This window comes from Peromyscus leucopus, chromosome 3 (assembly GCF_004664715.2).
Source record: "Peromyscus leucopus breed LL Stock chromosome 3, UCI_PerLeu_2.1, whole genome shotgun sequence".
In the NCBI taxonomy this organism is placed as follows: domain Eukaryota; kingdom Metazoa; phylum Chordata; class Mammalia; order Rodentia; family Cricetidae; genus Peromyscus; species Peromyscus leucopus.
This window is the reverse complement of record NC_051065.1, coordinates 37,717,854-37,735,380: the sequence shown is the minus strand read 5'-3', so window position 1 is coordinate 37,735,380 and position 17,527 is coordinate 37,717,854. Positions and strand designations below refer to the sequence as shown.

General features: G+C 37.4%; 1 protein-coding gene across 4 annotated transcripts in view; it reads left to right on the top strand.

Annotated features, from left to right (window-relative positions):
• Phtf2 (putative homeodomain transcription factor 2) overlaps positions 1 to 17,527 on the top strand; it is a 114,290-nt gene that overhangs the window by 31,805 nt on the left and 64,958 nt on the right. For all 4 annotated transcript variants that reach the window (XM_028855129.1, XM_028855131.2, XM_028855130.2 and 1 more), the window contains exon 2: positions 2,205 to 2,284. In XM_028855129.1, the coding sequence (XP_028710962.1) occupies positions 2,240 to 2,284 (45 nt within the window). In that variant the 5' untranslated portion in view covers positions 2,205 to 2,239. The remainder of the gene's footprint in view (positions 1 to 2,204; positions 2,285 to 17,527) is intronic.

Below are 17,527 nucleotides of genomic sequence, written 5' to 3'. Positions count from 1 at the left end.
TAAAAAAAAAAAAAAAAAAACCCAGAAAATTAAAGTTTTATTTTGTAGAGCTATATAACTAAACTTTACAGAATACTTTTTATAACTAATCGTTGTTGGGCATTTGACATTTACTTCTAAGTCACTTTCCATGGTGCGGTTGCTGAGGTGGTCGAGTGGGTTAAGGCACTTGCCACACAAGCCTGACAACCTGCGCTCTAGTCCACGACCCATGAAAAGTAGAAGCCTGCCCATGAACATGCAGCATGGGGACCCACAATAAGAGTAAATAAAAACAAAAATTGATTCTTTATCGTATTTTGAGGCAGACATTGTTCTTATTTATATTGAGGATTTTCTCTTTGTTTTGTTTAAATACTATTTTTATTATTTATGTTTATTTATTTATTGTGTGTATGCGTGTGCCATGGTGTACATGTCAACGTTAGAGGACAGCTTGCTAGAGTTCATCCTTTCCTTCCATCATGTGGATCCTAGGGTTCCAACTCAAATTGTCATACCTGGGGGCTGAGCCCTCTTGCTGACCCTTGTATTATTATTTCTATGTGAGTGTATATGGTGAGAGAAATGAAGGCAATCTGGAAGTGAACCTTGACATCTCTGAATATTGTGTATGTAGTTGAGAATTGACATTATGATCTTATGAATTATCAGGTAGCTTTTTTATTTTTGCTGTCAACAAAGCCTCACTGTTTTCCTTTATTCAGTTGTTTTCCACATTAAAAGAAGCTATAAGTATTTTCTTCTTACTTGATTGAAGAATTTTAAAATAGAAAAGTTTATTAAAATTGACATGTACTATTTGTGTTCTGTGAAAGGTATGTGTATTATTTCTAGTGGGTAAGTAGGTACATGTATAAGTGAAGGAAACCAAAGTCTAAAGAACTTAAATGACTTCTCTGGTAATAAATAGTGGATATTGGAGCCAATATTTGAATCCTGATCTCTTGGTTTTGTGAGCCTTCTCCTTTCCATATGTTTAGTGATTTGACAATAATTTCAAAATATACTTTGCCTGGATTTGGCCAGTTAAAAGGTAGTCATTGATTCATTAGGAAAGGTAATAAAATAATTTTTCTGTAGCTACCAAGAATACAAGCATTAAGTAAATCCTGCTTTAAATTTTAGAACTAATAATTTTATTATATTTAAATCCTGACACGTTCGAGAAGCCTGCATGCTCCCAAGAATGGATGTAACATTTGTAATGTTTGGTTTGCCTTGGCAAGCTGGCATTTCCTGCAGCTGCAGACCTGTGGGGGAGGAGGGGCTAAGGAGGATGCTTTTCTCCCTGGAGTTCCCTGAAGGCCTTTGAGGATGCTGGTTTGTAATGAGTGCTCTGCCCAGAGTCCACTTTCCTTCATACAAAAGCAGAGGTGGCGTCTCTCCCGTCTTATGACCGGGAAAGGGTCTTGGTGTTTACTGCTGTCAGTTTGAAAGTCATTATAGGGCTATGAAACAGAATGTAAGAAAGGTGGTAAAGCTCTCAGTGTCCACAAACTGTGATATCTGGCATGTTCTTAATATGTATTATTTCCATTTAATGTGCTTGTCTTGTTCGTTTGTTTGTTTTGGTTTTTCGAGACAGGGTTTGTCTGTGAAGCAATCCTGACTGTCCTTCGACACACTCTGTAGGCCAGGCTGGCCTTGAACTCACAGAGATCCGCCTGCCTCTGCCTCCCAAGTGCTGAGATTAAAGATGTGCACCACCACTGCCCAGTGTGCTTGTCTTATTGATGTGAGTTTGATTTTGTTTATTATAAAAATATATGATTCAAAATTCTGTCATTTCTCTCAAGCCATGTGTTAGCAGCAGTATTGACAGGAGGGCCTTGATAGGAACTAGAGAAAAACTGACTTGTTACTTTGTGAGTGAGTTAGTTTCCATTATATATTAGTTATAAGGATAAAATTTCCAGGATAGCCTGCAATATTCTGAAATTTATTTAAAAGATTTATTTTTCTTAGGTAGTAGTTGATTTTCTAAGCATATTTAACTACTATATCCATCCAAAAGCAGCTTCTGTATTGTGACGGCTGGGTTTTGTTTCCTCGAGAGACTGCTGCGGAAACGGGAGTGAGGAGGGTGTCGTCTAAGTGCAGTCACACAGCTTGACTCTGCGATAACAGATGCGGTGTCTGCATGCTGTTAGACTCCTGGGTGGTGGAAAGAAAGTCATTCGCGTGTTTTTCTCTCTGTACAGCTTAAAATGCCGCATGTGTAATCTCAGTGGAATAAATGGCGTCCAGAGTCACAGATGCTATAGTCTGGTATCAAAAGAAGGTGAGTTGATAGTTAAAGCTTTTCATTTTTTTTAAGCATTTGAATTCCACACATTGATGCATGTTTTATGCTATCAATTTAAGCCGGATACTGTCTAAAGACTAAATAGATTTTGAGGGTTTAAGTGGAAGAGGAAGATTATGTTATTGTGATTTTCATTTTCCTTATATTATCATTAAGTAAATTAGAAAAATAGTGCCTAAACCATTGTCTTCTAATTTTTACCATAAGGTGTCAAAGTAACTAGATTAATCACTGCTGGTTAGAACCTATTTCAGCTCTCCAGGGTTTTACCTGTAAGTAGAATTATATAAAAATAGTCCAAGTTTTGTTGCTTTTTTTTTTTTTAACTAAAAGCAAGATTGTCAAAATTTAGTTTTTGTAAAAAGTCTAACAGCCTTAGCTTTTATTTTATTTTTTTCAGTGTTTATGGTGAATTATATTTGTTGTTACACATTAAAACATTTCTTTTGATTCTTGGGAATACCCAGTATTGAACCCCATGGCTTTGTACTCTCAAGTTCCCCTCACAGCTCCTCATTCAGACAGGTTTGTTTTTGAAACGAAAGCCTTTTAAAAGTGCTGTAGTACTTCAGAAACCTTGAGATCTTGATACTTGCTGATTATTTGAGCATAGACAATTATTTGAATTCAATTAGCACTTTTTTCAGATGGATCAGATAATGGTTCTTAACATATTTTCAGTCATAAGTCCCTCTGAAATAGTGAAGAAAGCTAAGAATATAATTTTTGGAAAACTGTATATATTTACACATGAAATGTCACGCTTGATTTGGAATGCTGTTTTATATGTTCTGGATTCTGTAACTTGAACATTTAGTATTTTAACAGCTTGCTTCTCTAACCATCATTAAATAGATCACTTACACTGGCATCACTACTCTAAATAGAATCCAGCACACTCATCTCACTTCCTTGGATGGTTGGTTGCTGCACTCACTCTAGAGGCTCTCTTCCCTCATGGAAAAGGGTACCATCTTTATGTCTTTGTTTGAGTACTACAGATTAATTAGCTGCAAAGGCTGTTACTCAGCTCATGAGCTGTTTTGAACTTGAACTCTAGTGTCAGGTGTGAAATTTCCAGGAGCAAATTAAACAAGACACTTTAAACTATTATAAATGTTTATCGAAAACAATTACACGTGAGGGGTCTTTGTGCATGGTTTCTTTATAGTCTGGTTTTCACCTTCATTTAATGCAGTGTAGTCATCACAACCCTGAACAGTGTGAAAGTTTCTGTTGCTAAATAGTGTTTAGTTACCTTGCAGGAACAGCTTACCAACACAGGTGACAACAGGAGAGAAGCAGACAGTCTCAGGTTAAGAATGGACAGTTGAATGTCATAAAACTATTCTTTCATATTTGTATTTCTTATTTCTGAGGTGAGAGACTTATTTATCTTTTGGAAGGAATCCTAAATATCAAGCCAAAGGTAATTGACACACTGAGTATTACTTTTAAAAAATCTAATGATAGTAAGTGGTGGTTTGAAAGAATATGGCCCCCATAGGCTCAGAAGGAGTGGCACCATTGGGTGGTATAGCCTTGTTGGAGTAGGTGTGGCCATGTCGGAGGAAGTGTGTTACTGGGGACAGGCTTTGATGTCTCAGAAGTTCATGCCTGCATAGTGGCTCACTGTTTCTTCCTGCTGCTTGTGGATAGAGATGTAGAACTCTCAGCTCCTTCTCCAGTACATGTCTGCCTTCATGCCACCATGCTTCCCACCATGATGATAATGGACAAAACCTCTGAACCATAAGTCAGCCCCAAGTAAATGTTTTTCTTTGTAAGAGTTGCCATGGTCATCGTGCCTCTTCACAGCAATAGAACACTGACTAAGACAATAAGGTTCTATGAATGTACAGGTCAAGTTAGAGAAAATGAAGTTGTTTTCAGGAGATAAATGTATAAAAGACAGTTCATATACAAATACCCCTTACTAACTAACATGATAAACAAGTAATATATAGGAACTAAAGACTTGAGGAAGAACAGTGGCCGACAATAAAACATGCTTGAATTTTTTTTAAAGACTTATTTTTCTTTGTATGTTCCTGTCTGTTGTTTTATATGTAAATGCTATGCATGTATTCCACATGTGGTACCCATGAAGGCATGAAGAGGTCATTGGACTCCATGTATGTGGTTTTGAGTTACTTGATGTAGGTGCTGGGAACCCAGCTTGGGTTCTTCTTCAAGCTCTGTATACACTTTTAACTGCTAAGTCATCTCTCAAGTCCCACAGCTCTGTGGCTTTAATGTTTGTCAAGAGTGGGATTCATTTATTAACTTAAACTATCCTAAGTAACATGAACTTGACTGGTAACTGGTGTTAATTATAAATGGTTGGGGACTTTAAATCCTCTACATTGTTAAGTCAAAATGTGTAAATGTGCCTTGTATGTGTACAAGTGCACAGGCATCTGTGAGTGTTTTCATGTGTGTATATAAGTGCAATTATAGTGTATTTCAGAGTGGTAACTTGCACAGTATCATACAGATGATTAAGAATATTGTCTCTGCTTTCAAGTCCCCAAACTATTGCTGTTATCTTCTACATGATCTTTCTTGTATCAGTTAAGTTTTTTTTTTTTTTTAAAATGAACACAACACAAATTATTTTAAGAGGGGGACATTTTATTGTTTTAAACCTGAAACATGTAGAATGGTTAGATTTACCTCAATGTTGACTGAATCCCAACTCCAGAGCACTACGAGATGTGTGTGCCTGCTGCTTTTTCCTACTCAGCTTCTCTAGAGTTAGTGTTTCTTTACCACACAGAACATATGTGTGTTATGAGGGCCAACTTAGAGGCACGTCTGGACTCTGCTTTTTCTCTGGGAAGAAAGGATATATGGAAGACTGGGATATATTGGGTTTTCAACTCAAGACTTTTTTCACTCTTGGAAGAGCTTCCACTTGGCTAGAAAATTTCGTTGTCCATAGTCCCTAGACAAACAAGAGGATGGATATCTAAAGTCTGAGAGGAGAGAAACCTCAGTTACTTTAAACTGATGATGGCATTCTGTCTCTCTGCTAGTGATTGGTTTAGATCAGGGCATGTGTGTTGGGGGATATTCCATCATGCTGTGAACCCCAAGTTTGCATTTTTGTTAATTAAATAAAATTAACCTTGGGTTAGGAGGCTGAGTTAGCAACTAGTTGACAGAAAGTAATTGTAGAGCATTAAAGGGCATCTGGAGGAGATAGAGACTCTGGAAGTAGTAGGGAGGGATTTGGAATATCACAAATTTTTTTATTTGGCAGAGTGGAAGGACGCTGTCTTTGGGAGATGCCAGCAAAGAGAGAAGGTTAGCTAGGTGATCCTCAGCATCCCTGAACTAGCAAGTCTTCACCCCAGCCTTTGAGTCTTATTTGTAAATAGAACCCTAGAGATTTAGTTAACATTACCTTTAGTGGCAGCAGCAGAGCCAGTCTACCAGAACAGAATCCCAACAGGCTGCAGCCTGAGTGACTAGACCACTGCCAGAGAAGCAGGCCAGGAACTACGGAGTCACAACTGCTGGCTGAAATAGCAGTAGGTTAAGGCACAGCCACTGTGCCGAAGTTAAAACGGCACGTGTACTGATTTTGACTAATAAAACATGAAGGAAGCCTTCTAAGAAAAGGCTTCAATTTCTTAAAAAAAAAAAAAAAAAAACCAACAGCAATAATAATAGTAAAACACATATAATGTTTACTGTATACCAATGTGATTTACTTATGTTAGCTAAGTAAATGAAATGGAGGATGTCTCATCTTTGGACTTTTTTGCTGTGGGATGTTCTCTGTGCTGTGAATGTGTTGCTCTGTTTGGTTAATAAAGTACTGATTGGCCAGTAGCCAGACAGGAAGTATAGGCGGGACAAAGAGAGAGGAGAATTCTGGGAACAGGAAGGCTGAGTCAGAGAGACGCTGACAGCAGCCAAGATGAGAAGCAGATGTTAAGATACCGGCAAGCCACGTGGCAACTTACAGATTTATAGAAATGGGTTAATTTAAGATATAAGAATTAGATAGCAAGGAGCCTGAGCCATTAGGCCAAACAGTTCAAATAATATAAGTGTCTCTGTGTGTTTACTTGGTTGCGGGACTGGCGGGTGAGAGAGATTTGTCCTGACCATGGGCCAGGCAGGACCATGAGAGAACCCCAGCTACACTTTTTTGGATAAAATTCTGTCATAAGACTTTTATAATGATCTTGTTCCCATAGAATTTGCCAGCAAATTAAAAATAGCTAATTTGAATGATGAAGAGAAATGTAGTTTTTCAAGACTTTGTAAGCTACAGCATTAACTCTAGAAGTGTCCTACTTCTGATCTTCTCTTTGTGTAAGATAATAAGTTATTTTTTTATTTTATATTATTTATTAAGATACCTTCTTACTATGTAGCCCTGACTGGCCTGGAACTTGCTGTGTAGATGAGGCTAACTCACAGATCTGCCTGCCTTTGTCTTCTGAGTGCTGGGACTAAAGGCATATGTGCACTACCACCTGAGCTATCAGTCTTAAAACTATTAGTTACCTTCTAGTGGGATGTAAAAAGAAATTAAAATATCTTCCAGTATTCAACGGTTTCTCTAATGACCTTGTCTGTGTTACACATAATCCTTCCATTGGCAGAAAGTTGGGTATGTGGCTAAGGCAAGGTCAGAAGTGGTGTTTGACTCTGGCAACAGTGATCAGTCCAGATGCTCAGCAGCCCAGGCTGGTATACAAAGACTCTTGTGCTTCTTTTGTCGAGGAAGTAGAAGGCTAAAATGTAGAACAGCCTGGGGAATGTCTGCATGGTTCTGGCCAACTTGCTTACCTTATCTGAATTTTGCTCTTTATGCATCTAAAGGAATGGCGATATCATCTTTTGTATTTATAGATGAATTGATGGCAACACAGTGCCAAACATGCTGCATCTTCTGGAAAGGTTCTCTCTCTCATGATCACGATTTCTTCTTCATTTTGGCCAGTATTGTCAGTGGAATTGCTCTCCCAAAATGGCTGGAATCCTGTTAGATGGCCTAAGAAGCTGAAAATGATCTTTACTTGTTAATAAGAACTCTAGAATATCAGGCTTCTGTACCCAGTACTAGGACAGTGGCATTGAGTTGATGTTTGCTCTGTAACCATTATGCAGCCAAGTCACGGTTAAGTGTTATTTTAAAACCTCGACTTTGTCTGTTTTAGTTACAGTCATGACAGTCCAAAAATATGACTTGTCTTAGCAGAAATAGTTTAGTTAATCTAGTTCCTATAATATTTGCCTTTTCACTTAGGATTTTTTTCCCTCTGTTTTTGTCAAAGTTCTTAATTTTTATCCACATGCACCAGTTTGGGTATCTCTAGCCTAAATAATTTGGGTTTTAGCTTTATTTGTTTATGAGGAACATGAGCTCTAGCCAGTTGACTTTGAAATGTCTAGTTCTTAGTATCTTGTAAATGTGGGCTGGAAGCCCAGTCACAGCCACAACTGTGATCAACCCAAGTTCAGCTCTGCTGTCTTAGTCTGGAGAGCATTTTTTTAGTGGTGGATGTGGTAGTGTACCTTGAAAACCTACTTATTTATTAATTTATTTATATTTTTGTGGGGTGAGGTATATGCCATGGTGTGGGTGTGGAGGTCAGAGGACAATTTCTGGGAGTCAGTGGTCTCCTTCCATGGAGATGGAATTCAGGTCCTTGACCTTAGTGGCAAGTACCTTTAGGGCCACCTTGCTGGTCTCTGAAAATACTTTATGTAATTCACGTTTAATTTGAGTTTTTAACTTTTTTTTTTTTTTTAGCACATTTACTTTACCAACAATTTTGATGGTGATGGTGGTAGTGGTGATAATGAAGTTACCAACTATACTTTATTATAGCATTTTCTCTCAGAGAGCTTCTCCCTATATACTTATTGTCTTAAGAAATATGTATAAAATAATACCTATAATATACCTCATGGCTGCTTGTAGAGGCTGCACTAGTGGGTGGGAGTTCTGAGAAGGCAAAGTACATCATCTCTGTAAAGCACTGCTTATATCTCCTTCTTTAGTGTAGCTTTGTGGACCCACCTTCCTGAGGGGTAGTCCTTCTCCAGGTCATTGACCTGCTCGACTGGAATGGTAGGTCTCTGCCCAGGTTAAAGATTTCTTCGTCTTGACTAGAAGTTTTCCCTTATTGGACCTTTACTGCTGTTGTACCATTTGTGTTTGTGTTTGTGTATATCCTTGGTTTGGTTGTTTTGTTTTGTTTGCGACAGTCTACCACCTTGGAACTTGGCTAAGTAGCCTAGACTGGCTGACTAGCCAGACTTAGACATCTTAAAGGATGTGCTAGGGTTCCCAGGATGCAGAGCAAGTTTTCATTGGTTTCAAGTCAAGTACTTTAATGACTGAGCTATCGTCCTGGCCACCACTTAGCTTTTCTTTTTTAAATGGAACTCAAACAATCATTTTTAAAATCAAACCTTCTAACTCAGTACAATCCAGAGATATACTGGTTTACTACATGCTGAGAGAGGGGGGGGAGGGAGAGAGGGAGGGAGGGAAGGAGGGAGGGAGGGAAGGAGGAAAATGTCAAGTTTTTGTTTTCAGAAATTATAACATCGTGTTTCCATGAAGAGTAGAAAACCGTGTAGTTCATAACACAAATAGCAGCGAGTGGCAGGACAGCACACATGCTGCACATTGCACGAGTGTGTTCAGAACCAAGGCTGCAGTGAAGTTGTGTGTGCAGCGCCTGCGAGTGCTGCCAGGAATACCTTGGATACGTTATGTGTTTGAATTGGGTCTTGGTTGTTGTGTATTCAGAAACCTTTCATTGTTGCCAGTGTTTTGTGACTAGCCCCACAGTTGAAGAGCTGGGCTCTGTGAATAGCTTTTGCTGACAGGTCCTACCATGCTCTTCCTTTCTTTCCTCCTGCTGTCTTGCCTGAGGTTATCACACTCCTCGTTGAGGGTACCTTTGGATAGAGTCTTTTTACTAATGAATCAAACTTGGAGAGGCAGTGTGCACTGGAAGTTACCCTTTCTGGCTCATTGTAGCTCATGCCTATAGTCTCCACACTCTGCAGGCTGAGACAAGAGGACCCCTCTGAGTCCCTGGGCTGCCTAATGAGAACTTGTCTTTAAAAAATAATATTGTCATCACCAACAGCAAAACTAAACAAACAAGTAACCCCCCAATCCAAACAACACAAAGTTATTCAGGTTATGTTTACAGACAAAAAATTGAGAGATTAAAAGATTAGGGAATTAATTTTCTTGCCTTTTAAAAGGCCCACTCTAGAGATTTTTGTCAAAAAGAAAAATTCTGTAATTCATTTGACCACAGCAGTTGCCTAACAAAGTAGTTGTTTTCACCAGTCTAAGTAAGATGAGAGATAATACCCAAGAAGAATGAATCACGGAACCTGTAGAGAACCAAAAGAAAAGAGAATTGAATGTATTTAATGAATACACACCTCCAGAAAGATAACTAAGAAATGGTTTGACTTGAATAGAGTTGAGCTTATTTAATGGGCAAAGCTTATAGTTGTCTGTTTTTGAAAAAAAAAAATTCTGTGACATACTAGAAAACTACAACTTTTTAAAATTTTCTCAATAAATTTAAAACAGAGACTGTAGTCAAGGTTGGAGAATTTGCCAGCTAAATTCCAAATATCTTGCAGTCAACTTATCTTTAACCATGGTAACAGACATAATGGTGAAATAATTTGGTAAACTACCAATTGACAGCCTAAAATTAGGCCAGTGTGCCAGCTTTGAAAAGGGCTGGAAAGAGACCAAACCACTGTTGTTAAACTGTTATAGTCCTAGAAAAAAGTGACATTTATAAATGCTATTTACAGGATAACTTAGATGCTAAATTGCTTTCTGGAATCGCCCATGGTATTTATTCAAATAAAAGCTGTTGATTCACTACTGAGAATTGAGTCACAGAGAATAAAACACTCAAAGTAGACACTAAAAGATTCCTGTTTTAACCTTTACACTGAAGGTTTTATCTTGCCCGTGAACAGTTTTGCTTTAGTTTTCTTTCTTGTTTTTGTTATCTTTACTCCTGTGATGAAGTAGAATTATAAAGACATCAGATATATGTTAGGCATGGTGGCGCACACCTTTAGTCCCATCACTCAGGCAGAGGCAGGTGGATCTCTGTGAGTTCTAGGCCAGCCTGGGCTACAGAGTGAGTTCCAGGAGAGAAAGGGCTGCGCAGAGAAACCCTGTCTCAGAGAGAGAGAGAGAGAGAGAGAGAGAGAGAGAGAGAGAGAGAGAAGAGAGAGAGAAGAAGAGAGAGAGAGAAGAAGAAGAAGAAGAAGAAGAAGAAGAAGAAGAAGAAGAAGAAGAAGAAGAAGAAGAAGGAGGAGGAGAGAGGAGGAGGAGGAGGAAGAGGAGGAGGAGGAGGAGGGGAGGAGAGGGAGGGAGGGAGAGAGAGAGACAGAGAGAGAGAGAGAACGAGAACAGATAAATGAATAAAGAAAGAAAATGTGTCGTGTATACGAAATGGAATGTTGTGCAGCCAGAAAGAAAACTGAAGTCATGATATTTCCAGGAAAATAATGTGATTGGAAATCATTATGTTAAATGTAATCAGTCAGATTCAGATAAATACACATTATCTCTTAAAATCAGAACCTTGATATGTATGTCTATGTATGTATGCATCTTTATATGTGAGTATGTATTTATATATAAAATACATATTTACATATTTGTATATAGGTTATGAAGCAATTAATAGAAAGGGGATCTTGAGAGTAGAGGAAGAGATCTCAGGAGAGTTGGGAAATCGAGAGAGTAATGTAGTATATGTAATAAGAAAACATGGGTTGAGACTAACTGGAGAAGAAAAGGAACCAGCGAGAGGAGGGTAGACTATAGGAACAAAAAGAAAAGAGTATAATGGCATATATGCTTGAACACACCATGATGAAATCAGTTATTTTTATTCTAACCCCCAAAATCAAAAGGTGAAATGAGACATATTTTGATGGTATATGAAGAGAAACAGTAAGGTGGTCTTTTAGAAATTATTCTAGAATTCTAAAATGCCAGATTTTGTCTTGTTTTTCTAGTTTTCCAACTAATATATAGCAGGCTGTAATTTTAATTACTATTTTTTTCTGTCTGCTTTGACCTTTTTATATGGCTTATTTTTATTTACTAGTAGAAAACTTGGGGAGAAATTACCAGGAAGCCTCATTACTTTCATGTAGCTAAAATTCAATATTTAGGTTTTTTTTTTTTTTTTTTTTTTTTTTTTTTTTTTGGTTTTTCGAGACAGGGTTTCTCTATGTAGCTTTGCGCCTTTCCTGGAACTCACTTGGTAGTCCAGGCTGGCCTCGAACTCACAGAGATCCGCCTGCCTCTGCCTCCCGAGTGCTGGGATTAAAGGCGTGCGCCACCACCGCCCGCCAATATTTAGTTTTATCAGTAGGCTTTAATTTTAGTATTTTATTGCCAAGACACAGTTTCATGGTAATAGTACCCCTGCAAGCTTTTTGTTAATGTATATTGAAATGTCATTTATGGCAGGCATATATGTGTCAGACCAGTCTTTTTTTTCCAGAAAGCTCTGAAGCATGGAGGAATCAGATGTAAATGTGTTGTTCCTTGTGGTAAGCACTGCACTACAAGTCATACCGATATTCAGATGTCCTGCTGGTCACTGTTCCATTGTCTCTTTAATCTCTTAATGTATCTCAAGTCTGCCATGGCCACTTTAGTACTCCTTTATACTTGCAGTAGTTGTTTCTCTTCACCCCTGCTCCCAGATGGTTTATTCTAAAAACTTGCCCTTGTCTCATCCCTCCTTACCACTCTTAGAAGGTGTCCTCTTACCTACAGTGTCAAATCCAAGTTTCTTCACACAGCTTTCAGGACTTTTTCTGGTGTAATTCTACATAGATTTACATATATTTATATGTATGTCTTTTATTAACTCATACACAATTACTTGTTTCTTGGTTTGTTGGAGTAGTAAGACAACATTTACCACAATAGAGCTTGTCAAGGTGAGCCTGTAAATACTCCAGCATCATTTTTATCATTTGGGTGCTCTGGGAAAAGGGAATCATTTTGCCATTTTCACCATTTTACAATAATTGAGGGAGCACTAAGCTCTTTTTTCTTAAATTTATCTTGGGAATGGTATAAAACTCCTTAACACCACCAAGAAATCTCAAAGCAGTATGAAGAGTTGACTCTTAGACAAAGTACATTACCTTCAAGTTGCTTACCAGCAAAGATGAGTGTCTGCTGATAAGGAGCAATTCCTTCTTTATCCTGGACCTCAGCCTTTACATCTTCTTAGTATTCCAGGGTTCTACTTCCAGTGTGATTGCCCTTCCCAAAGGCATTTCTATGAAACTCTTTGCCTACCACCTAACTGGTGGGTAAGACAGCTTCAGCTGGAACTATTGTCTCATTACATACCGTGGCTGAAGCATGAAGTCTGCCCATGTAGTTTGTCATTGGCATTTGAACTGACACTCTGCTTTTTATTTTTCAAAATGACTAATTCATCTTGGTCTTTAAAATGCAAAGCTATGTTCTTCTAGAGGACATTTTTCATCATCCCTAGGGATTGGGTGGGTACTCCTTGTGTGCCTGTAGAAACAGGTGTGAGTGTGTGCTCTTTTCATGGCAGTAGAGTGCTTTTAGTTCATGATTGTTTTTCTTTGTAAGAAGGATTTTACAGAGTAGTGTACTTGTTACTGTTACGGAGTTTGTGACCCCTGGGAAAGACTTTAGTCTAAGTCCAATTAAAGATTTATTAATTAGCTGCTAGCTAGATAAACTATCTCCAAACCAAATTTGAGATTGCTGTGAAGGAGGGTGTGGGGAAGGACTTTTAAAAGGAAAAACCACTGAAGACCTTCAGTATCTATGCCAGCAAGCAAAAGCTGTTCTATTCTGCCAAGTTAAGTGGTTAAGGCAACTCAAAACAATCTCCGGATATCTGTGTAAGCAAGTTAATAAGTGGTTAGTCATATCATAACAAGATAGTCGCAGCTGTACATTTTTGGATGGAGGTGACTGAGTCAGGATCACTGGGAACTTATCTTTCAAGGACTAGAATCAGAGACAAACAGCTGCTGGTACCAAGTTGGATTCCCAGCATAAAATGGAGCTTCTTTAACCATAACAGTTACCTACCATGCCTACAAACACACTATATTGATTTGTCTCAATGCTTGTGAACTCTTGACCTTTAAGATAATGTGCTGTTTCATCCTGTTGGCATCACTGTCCTTAGTGGTTATTGTATCCTACCATAAGGAACTTGTTTGAGTTGTCTTTTGAGTGTCTTTTGTTTGACCCTGATAGTATTAGACTATAGTCCATGATGAAACTATTGGAATGTAGCTTCAGAGAGATCTTTATTTTGGTTACTTTTTCCATTCTAGGTATAAAATCTTGATGTTCACAGTATGAATGGAGCTGAATGCATCTTGCTCCATCTCACAGTTACATGGGAATACTTTTTGCAGTATCAATTACTCTTCTACTTCTGTGTTATGGTGACATTTGGTTTATCGTAGCACTTATCACAGCAGTATAATTAATCCCTCCTGCTAATACATTAAGTATTAAACATACTATTTCAACCTGTTGTAACATTTCCCAAAGTGTGTTCTGTCTGATCTTAGAAAGCATTATATTAAAAGGAATTTGAAACCAATTAGTTTGGGAACTACAGAGTGATTTGAGGGTAGGTAAGTTCTGTGAGTATAGGATTTAACAGTGCAAATAATGTGCAGTGTGGCTGATTGTCTTAAGAGGCAGATAAGGAAGATGTTGCTCAATTTATTTTTTTATTTTATATTTTTTCAAGATTTATTTATTTTGTATACAGTGTTCTGTCTGCATGTATGCTTCCACGCCAGAAGTGGGTGCCAGATCTCATTACAGATCGTTGTGAGCCACCATGTGGTTGCTGGGAATCGAACTCCAGACCTTTGGAAGAGTAGCCAGTGCTCTTAACCTCTGAGCCATCTCTCCAGCCCCTGCTCAATTTATTTTGACTTAAATTTTTCCCACTTGATTATACTTAACAAAGATTAGTTCTTTAGGCACAGTTTTATCTGGTAAATGGTTCATTATAAATGGAACAGGTACTGAAAATGAATATTGCACTCCTCTGCCCCGTTTCTCTAATCCTACAACAGCAGTAGGTCTTAATTCTGTAGACCTAACTACCTGTAGTAATCCTTAGTAAAAACTGTAGAACCACAGCAGACTTGGTCTGGGCTACTTAGACTCCTGTTTGGATGGTCTGAATGGAAGCTCCTGCAGCAGTTTATATGAGCCTTTCTACTAATTAGAAGGAAGACAAACAAGTTTTGGTTAATCAGATGTGTTTCATGGCCCCATCTCTTTTTTAAATTGCTGATGAATGAGAAGCAATAATGTTAGATTTTTTTAAAATACAAGGCTATTTAAATAACCAAGACATGTTAATAGCTTTGACATTTAAAATATGAAATAGCTTTTCCTGCTACTTCTACTAAACTTAAAAATATATATACAAGGAAGGTGCTTTAGCTTTCATAATTACATGATTGAGTCAAAGTCTTGTTTTGGAATAAGAAGTCAGTATATCCTGTGATTAATAGTAAAAGCATGCAAATAGGTATTTATACTTGCTTATCCTATAGTATCAAGGAAAAGGAAACATTGGGTAAGTCATTGGGATGACATAATATCTAACATCTATTGAGCCTTTAGGTGTTTGTTATTATTGTTAACTGTGTATTAGCACATTTCATCCTTATAATTACCTTCTTATTATACTATTTCACATTTTTTAGAGCCAAGTTCAATTTTCTGAAGGGTTTTGTATATATTGGCTTTACCAAGCTCTGACAATTTCCCTGTTGGCAAGCAAGTCCATAGAAGACCAGTAGAGGCAGAAGTATCAAAAAATGAGTAGGCATTTAATACCACCCTTCCCATCTACCTGTTCCAAGTCAAAACAAAAAGGACAATTAGTGGGTTTTGTATGTATTTAAGGATGTCCAAATCACTGATAAGGGTTCAACCATAATGTTAATCTATCTGGATTTGAATTTCTATGTTATATCATTTGCTATTTACTCTTGTATGAATCTGGTTTTGTACCTATAAAGAGAACAATTTATTATCTACTTCATAGCGTTGTGAAGATTGGGTTAGTATGTTCAATGTATGCCTGGCATCTGCTGCTAACTCTTTATTGTTACTGCTGTTGTTACCATTCTTACCAACATTAACTATTTTAGCTAGTAAAGAATTAGAAACCAGAGTTCCTGGTATCCAGTAGCCAGGTTTGGATCTTTCATCCAGGTCTCAGCTGGTCCAGGTTGCAGTGGTCAGATGGTTAGGGGAGAGTTAGACATCTTGTCTAGTCTTACTTCGGGTGCCTCAGAATCATGTTTTGTTTAAGTCACTTTTACTTAATGTCAGCCCTTTAACCCAGTTTTTGTACAAAATATTTCTCAAACAAAACTCCTGATATAGACAGTGTTATCCCATGATTTCTGAGTAGAAACATTAGTGGAGAGAACTCTAAAAAGGAAAACTTCTTCACAAAGTTCTATTATAATAATAATGAGAAAACCTGGAGTTCAAAGTAATAGATCGGAGTCAGAGATTTTTAGTGGTGGGGATGGGTCCTAAACCAGGGATCTGAAGTTCTCTGACTTGATTGGTGCTTAGTTCCCTTGCTTTCAAATACATAAAATATATAAAACAAACTACTTAAAAATGAATATGGGCTTTCTGATTTAGTTTGTTTCTATAAGTAAGCTATTATCTTAAACTGAACACAAGACTAGATTCCTTTTTTAAAATTGCTTTCATTTCTAAGTACAGAGAATTCTTTTCCTTTAAAGTATACTGGAGACAGAATAAAACCAATACTGTGTTGTAGTATATCTATTGTTAAAATTTTAAATCATACTACAATCAGAATAGATGTGTAGATGTACATTTTACTTAAGCATTTACAGTTAGCATTTAGATTGTCTCTGACAGTTATAAACCAGGTTGATATAATAATTTGTGCACAAACCTTTGTATAGGCTTATGTTTTCATTTCTCTTGGGTAGATTACTAGGAGTGAAATTACTGGTTCATAATTGTAAACTTTTTCAGAGTTACTGCTTCATTTTACATTTTCACAAGTAGTAAGTGTGCATAAATTTTCCATTTCTCCATAGCCTTTCTTTCTTTTTATATCTTTTTTTTTTTTGACAAGGTCTTACTGTGTAGCCCTGGCTGGCATTTGCTTTGTAGACCAGGCTGGCCTTGAGCTCAGAAATCTACCTGTCTCTGATTCCCAAGTTCAGGGATAAATGTATGAACCACTGTGATCAGCTTCTCTCCATCCTCAGCTACATTTGTTGTTGTCTGTCTTTTTTTTCATCATAGCCATTCTCAATGTCAGAGAAATGGTATCTTTGTCACTTTAATTTATGTAAGTATTTGTTTTGATCGATTTCTTTGAACATTAGTTTGAAATGCCTGTAGCTTTGGAAGTGCTGGATGAGACTTTTGAACTGGTATAACTAGAGTAGCTTCCTGGAGATGCCGACTATCCTGTGAGCTAAAATCTGAACTGGGATTCTTTTCATGTAAAATAAAAAAGGGAAGCACTGGGGATGTGTTTGCGGTGGTAGAGATCTCATAACTTTTCTTTTTGGTATGTCACAGTAAAAACAAATTATCTGATAGATATTATTTGGCAAAAAATATAAGAGATCTCCATATTTTCTTAAATCTTAATGCTATCTATGATTGGATAGTAGAAGTACTGTATAATGAAGTGAATATTTAATTTACAGCTTGAATCAGCAAAACATCTGTTCAGTTCTTGTGTGCATGTGATCTTTTCGTTGTACTAAACTGATAAATTCCTGTTCGAGGAATTTACAGGATTGGTAGGACTCTAAAGCCAGTTACACTTGGGCAACAAGTCATGCCCTGTACTTCCTGTGAGATAAGATATTGTGAATGCACACAGTCATGTGAGGAGATGCTCCTGTTTTCTCCACCCTACATGAAGTAACTTCCAGGATGGCAGATAGTCTTTTATATACAAAAGTAATAAAATTGGCATGAACTTGTAATTGTGAATACAAAATAATAGCAGTTATTAGAATCTGATTAAAAATGAATCTCAACATTTAAAGTGAATATATTTCAATTAGATGACGTAGTTACCTAAATTTTTCTATCTAAAAAAGTAGTTTGAAATATTT